Genomic DNA, 6,108 nt, shown 5'->3' with positions numbered 1-6,108 from the left:
ATTTTATACCTTTAGAGGGACATGAATGATAAGCTTCTAATGTCGTTAAACCCTGCAGGATCTTATGGTTTTCAGGATATCAACCCTCCAAACTCAGATACATAAATCTTGTTGGTCACCAGTATAAATGTTTCATTTCACTACATTATGCTCAGCAGTTTTTTAGATAAAAATAAAAATATTTTATGTAATTTGGGGGAACTAAACATTTTGAACCTTGAAAAGGAACTGAATTTGTGATTTTAGTGTTAGGACAATGAAAAGGGGAGAGGTCCAAGATTGCCTACTGAAAAAGGTCAGGGGTCACATCCCCTGTGTTTCCACAGTAATATGCTCATGACTGAAATAGAGAAAATAAAACAGGCTCCAATTGTTCTCATGCAGAGTTTAAGTGCACTGTGGTGCTATAGATTCTTGTTGGGTAAAATAAAGTTTTAAGACGCCCTGAGCTCACATCTATTGCTCTACATCATGATATATACTGTCAACTTATACTCTCCCATAATCAATTTTCATATGTGAGCCCATTTATTTTGCTGCTAGAGTCCATGTCTTTGGCAGCTATCAATAAAAAACACTGAGTGGTTGAAAATACATTCTTGAACTTGAAATAACGTTTTGAAAAACTATTAATTCTGTTCAGACCAGGATGAGTATTGGGACATTTCAACCAAACGTCAGCGTCACCATTACTGACATACATATATTTCTGCTCTGCCCAGCTCCGCCTTCTCCTCCGTTTGGTCACATTTTGAGTGCTGGGTCCAGGGCAAAGGCCAGTGAGAGGGGAAAACCAAATCTCCCTTTTTCAACAACAGTGTAATTATTAATTACCCAGCCACACTCAGAGAGCGACACATTCTGGTGAACCTGTTGTGACATAACAGGGTTACATTATGTTGAATTAGTGACATCAAGTAAAAGTAGTGAGGCAAGACTGTAAGAAATATTCATTAAATAGGACAGAATGCTACTTCCCACTGTCCAAAAACATGCATCTTAGGGTAATTGGTGTCTCTAAAATTGTCCTTAGGAGTGAGTGTGAGCGTGTGTGGTTGTTTTTCTCTGTGTGGCCCTGTGATGGACTGGTGACCTGTACAGGGTGTACCCCACCTCTTGCCCGATGACCGCTGGGATAGGCTCCAGCCCAAGCGCAACCTGACCAACGGATTAAGCGGGTATAGAAAATGGATGGATGGAGGACAGAATGCTTTTTGATCTGGATATGTGTCTTTAATTTGACAACAAATGTTCAAATATATGAGCTGAATCATTCAGTTTGGATATTACTCTAACTCTGTTCAGTTTATAATACCCCTCAAAACGCGATTTAAGTAATGTCTTAGAGTTTTACCAACATCAACAAACAAAGCGAAAATGATGTTTGCTTTGTTCATTTGTGAAAAGGTGTGATTATACAATTGGTTTATACACGTGTTAGAGAGCATATATCTCGGTAGTGCACAATCACTATAAAACGGAACTACTCCCTTTTGGTGTGTGTTTGTGTCTTATATGGGTTGGGGGTGTGTGGCTACTTGTTTGCCTGCCCCACTTTTTCATCTGAGAGAGCAGATTGGCTCTCCAAGAGGAGACTCCTCTGTACAACCCAAAGGCAGCTGTGACAGAAGGGACAGACAAAATCAACAAACCACATCAAACAAACCAACATCAACCGGTTCTAAGCTGCCAAGTACAGGAAAACACTTCTCCACACAGTTCAAGAGTCAAGTGCTGTGACTCTAAACCAGAAAAAGGTCACCTAAACCGGTCCTGCTGGACCCAAACTATAACAAATGTATGTGCATGCACTTGGGTCATGGGAAGATATGTCTTATATGAAAAATGTTTAAATGCTGTCTGTTTCTGGGAGGAGTAATTTAAACTAAAGACAACTGCCCAGAAAAGAATTAATTATTATTATCTATTATTTAATATCATTATTTTATTATTATTTATCTAATTAATGGGGGGGTGCTAAAGTGCCCCCTTGGAAGCCAAAAAGCGTGCAAAAGTCCCCTCTACAGTGGTGAGGACGCGCTATATGTGCCCTTTTTTTTCTTTCCGCCCCTGCTCTTCAAAAAGTCTGTGCACGCCACTGCTCTCAGCTAAACTAAGAAGGGCAAGTAGTTGCAAAATGTATGTACCACAAAGTCTAAAACCCCGCCTTTGCTCTTACTATAACAACCTGATCGGCTGTTATATGTGCACTTTGTTTCGTAATGTGACGCACATCAGTCCTTGCCCAGGTCAAAGACCTGTTTGTTTTAAATTTTCACCCAAACTCAGTTAGTCTCAGTCTCTCCTTCTCTCTCAGGTGGCCTCAACCCCTACGTGTTTTTCAGGAACTGCACACCTGCCGTTATGCAGCGGGGTTTGTTCAGCCGGAGCGCGCTGCTCGCCCAGCACGCTGCAGCGGCCCTCGACAGTCCGCTGGCCAGCAGGAGCGCGCCAGTGCTGCAGCGCCTAGACCGCTCCATGTCATCTGTTACCATCCCGCCACCGGCATGCATACTCCGACCGCTAGAAGTGCCTCTTCGTTACCTTTTCGGACCGGGACCCTCAAACGTTCCTCCCCGTGTCTTAGCCGCAGGGTCCAGGCCAATAATTGGTCACCTACACCCAGAAATGTATGAGGTAACTGGTCTCAGTTAGACTGAGTTTCATTATAAATTCTAATTACTTTAAGGTGGAAACAGGTTTTACTCAAATCTGGAGATGCAAGTCAATGTTATGGCTTTTCAATATTTTTATGTATTTTAATATTATCTGATGTATTACTTTTTAGGTGGGGAAAATTAGGACTACTACATCTTAACTTTGCTTTAGTCAAAAATATATAATAAGTGAATTGTTCATTTTTCCCGACATCTAACAAGCCGATACCCAGATATGAATGGCAGTTTCTCAAAGTTGATGTTTTTGTATAATTCCTCACAGCCACCGAGCGTCCACATCCTACTGGCTTATCATTTATCATCATTCCAGGAAAATAAAACCGAAAACCTGTTCCATGTTTTCAGATCATGAACGACATCAAGAAAGGGATCCGATACGCCTTTCAGACAGAAAACAACATGACTATAGCTATGAGCGGCTCCGGGCACGCGGCCATGGAGTGTGCTGTGTTCAACGCGGTGGAGCCAGGAGAGAACGTCCTCGTGGCCATCAACGGCATCTGGGGAGAGCGCGTGGCAGAAATTGCAGAAAGAATGGGTAAGTGTTTACGCACGCACTTCTTTGGTGTCCAAACTCGATAAAACATGAATAATAACTGAATACTCTCCCTAGACCTCTTTTCAATTTACCAGCTGATCAGGACATTTTTCTTTCTGTAGGTGCCAATGTACACAGGATGGAAAAAGCACCTGGAGGATATTTTACCAATAAGGAAATTGAACAGGTTGGCACCACCTCCATGAAGCAGCAAACAATCAGCTCCAACTACATCTGAGCATTCGATCAGTGAGACTCAATTGGACCACAGAACAAGAACACATGTATGATCAAACTGCTTTTTGCTTTCCTCACTAGGCCATAGGAAAACACAAGCCTGTCTTGTTTTTCCTCACACATGGCGAGTCCTCAGCTGGACTCTGTCACCCAGTAGATGGCATTGGTGACATCTGCAGGAAGTAAGCGTCCTACCAGATCTACCATATATACCATTTATCCAGATCTACCATATATAGACAGTAGTTATTATATATGTATATATATACATAGGCACACATATATATGTACACATATCCACTTACGTTTTGTCTTGCAGGCATGACTGCCTTTTCCTGGTTGACACAGTTGCCTCACTTGGAGCAGCACCAATTTTTATGGACAAGCAAAGTAAGGCAGTAATGAAAGATTGACTTCTTCTGCTCACTATAGTGCCTGCATGATATTTATTATGTTTCTGATTGCGCTCCAAGAAATTGACATCTTGTACACTGGCTCTCAGAAGGCTCTAAATGCACCCCCTGGCACAGCACCCATCTCTTTCAATGACCGAGCATGGTAAGGAGGGACTCTGCAGTCTATCTCTGCTACGGTTTCCACCTGGGCTCTCTAATGTGTATCAATTTCTTTGTTTTCCCACACAGCCACAAGATGTTTAACAGGAAAACAAAACCATTATCCTACCTCTTTGATATGACACATTTGTCCAACTATTGGGGTTGTGACGGTAAACCAGCAAGAGCGTAAGTCCACAGGATCACAAGATGTTTCCAACACATACATAAGCTTTAGTTTACCTCAGGCTGCTGGAGGCAAACTGTTAGCATGGGGCAAAATGTTTTTAATTATTACAGCTAATAAACTAGATGTTAAAATGTGAGAAAGTGTTATTTCTTTAAATAATTTCACAGTTTGGGGTAAAATATATATATATATATCAATCATGATTTAATCACATGTGTTCTGGGTTTTAGATACCACCACACTGGTCCTGTATCTGGATTTTTTGCCCTGAGGGAGAGTCTGGCAATACTTGCCGAAAGGGTAAGGGGATATTTCAGGTCTTTTTCACTTTGCCCCTTGTAGAATGCATATCTTGTTTAGGATGTCTTGTAAAAGCATTTAATCTGAAAACATTTAGTAAAGGATTCAGTAAACCTTCACCCTAGTCACACAATCAGTATTTTGGATTGGGGAGGCTGATATTTTTCATTAAATGAAGATTTATCATAAACTATGGACAATAGTTACTGTTCTTAAATCATTTCTGACATGACATCCAGGAATTCAGTTCTAAGTTATATTATATCATATCCTAATTTCACCAATCTTTGTCTCCCTCTAGGGGCTGGAGGAGTCCTGGAGGAAACACAAAGAGTTGGCAGCCTACCTATACAGAGGACTCGAAGATCTGGGCCTCAAGCTCTTCATCCCTGAAAGGGTAAGGCAGACATACAACAACCTACAGTATTCTGGTGGCATAAGACTGCATTAAAATGGATTATTTGAAGAAAGCCAAACAGGAAAAGGGCATCTTTTACATCTTTCACATATAACAGCCATTCAAATTGGGCTAAAATGGTTTTGTTTCGCAACAGTATTCCTTACTTATGCTTCCTGCTTGTACAGTAAACACAGTAATTTAGTTGCTTGTGTCCTGCAGGATATGAGGCTCCCCTCTGTCACCACCATAAAAATTCCTGAAGGGTACGACTGGAGGGAAATGCTGGCCTACATAATGAAGCACCATCAGATGGAGATGACAGGAGGACTGGGCCCATCCATCGGCATGGTTAGTTCATGCTGATGTTGAAACTGTGAACCCTAAGTTGCTTTAACACTTTCAGTGTCAGCAGACTGAATTAATGGTAGCTCATTTAGATGCAATTCTCAGTCTCATCAGTCGGTGTTTAAAAAGTTGTGACGGAAGAACAATTATCTATCTTTTTCAACATCTTATTCTTCTATAGTTCCTTCTCTTCTGAGTGGAAATATTCCTAAAATGTCTTTTTATGTGAAAATAGTTCACATCCTACTCTAAACTGCGCTAACAAATCAAACACAGATGTAATGTTTACATTTATATCTTTATCTAAAGGTATGTGAGGATTACTCTCACATGAAATCAAACCTTTTGACTGACACTTGTAAAAAGAGCGCTGACATAAGTCTGGTGTAAGGAACATTTTTCTAAATCATCCTGCTGAGTCACTGTGGTTGGTCTTTACACGCACCGTTTGTTTCTGTTTCAATTAGGTAATGAGGATCGGATTGATGGGATACAACTGTGAGAAGGCCAATGCTGACATGGCACTGCACGCCCTGGCAGACGCTCTCAAGAATTGCAAAAAGAGCAAGGCTTAGGAGCCCAGATTCTCGGATCAATGGCTTTTCTACCCATTTATTAGGGAATGAAAAAGAAATATTGAATTTTTCCACATGGAAAACTGTTGAAACAGTGCTTATATTCCAGAAATTCCAATGTACTTTTCCCCACAGGAATTTCAGGTGCCTTTCTTGTATAAGTAAGTTAGTGTTAGAATAAAGATCTAGATTTTGTCATATGGGCCTGCTGAGTGCACTGAAGATGTTAATAAAGTTTGTCTTAATTTATGAAACACTTCTCCTGCTTCAGTTTGGCAAACTGAGACCATT

At 40.9% G+C, this 6,108-nt stretch overlaps 2 protein-coding genes across 2 annotated transcripts in view; both read left to right on the top strand.

Annotated features, from left to right (window-relative positions):
* LOC140268761 (very long chain fatty acid elongase 1-like) overlaps positions 1 to 6,108 on the top strand; it is a 153,398-nt gene that overhangs the window by 116,259 nt on the left and 31,031 nt on the right. The window lies entirely within an intron of this gene.
* Positions 2,288 to 6,071, top strand: agxtb (alanine--glyoxylate and serine--pyruvate aminotransferase b). The gene is made up of 11 exons (XM_072363140.1): positions 2,288 to 2,637; positions 3,024 to 3,216; positions 3,339 to 3,403; positions 3,535 to 3,635; positions 3,773 to 3,843; positions 3,927 to 4,011; positions 4,098 to 4,196; positions 4,428 to 4,497; positions 4,799 to 4,894; positions 5,117 to 5,245; positions 5,710 to 6,071. Exons 1-11 carry the CDS (start codon positions 2,365 to 2,367, stop codon positions 5,815 to 5,817), a joined length of 1,290 nt encoding a protein of 429 aa, XP_072219241.1. The 5' UTR covers positions 2,288 to 2,364; the 3' UTR covers positions 5,818 to 6,071.

This window comes from Leuresthes tenuis, unplaced genomic scaffold, assembly GCF_036924035.1.
Source record: "Leuresthes tenuis unplaced genomic scaffold, fLeuTen1.0.hap1 SCAF_14, whole genome shotgun sequence".
Classification (NCBI taxonomy): domain Eukaryota; kingdom Metazoa; phylum Chordata; class Actinopteri; order Atheriniformes; family Atherinopsidae; genus Leuresthes; species Leuresthes tenuis.
This window is presented reverse-complemented; position numbering and strand designations above follow the sequence as displayed.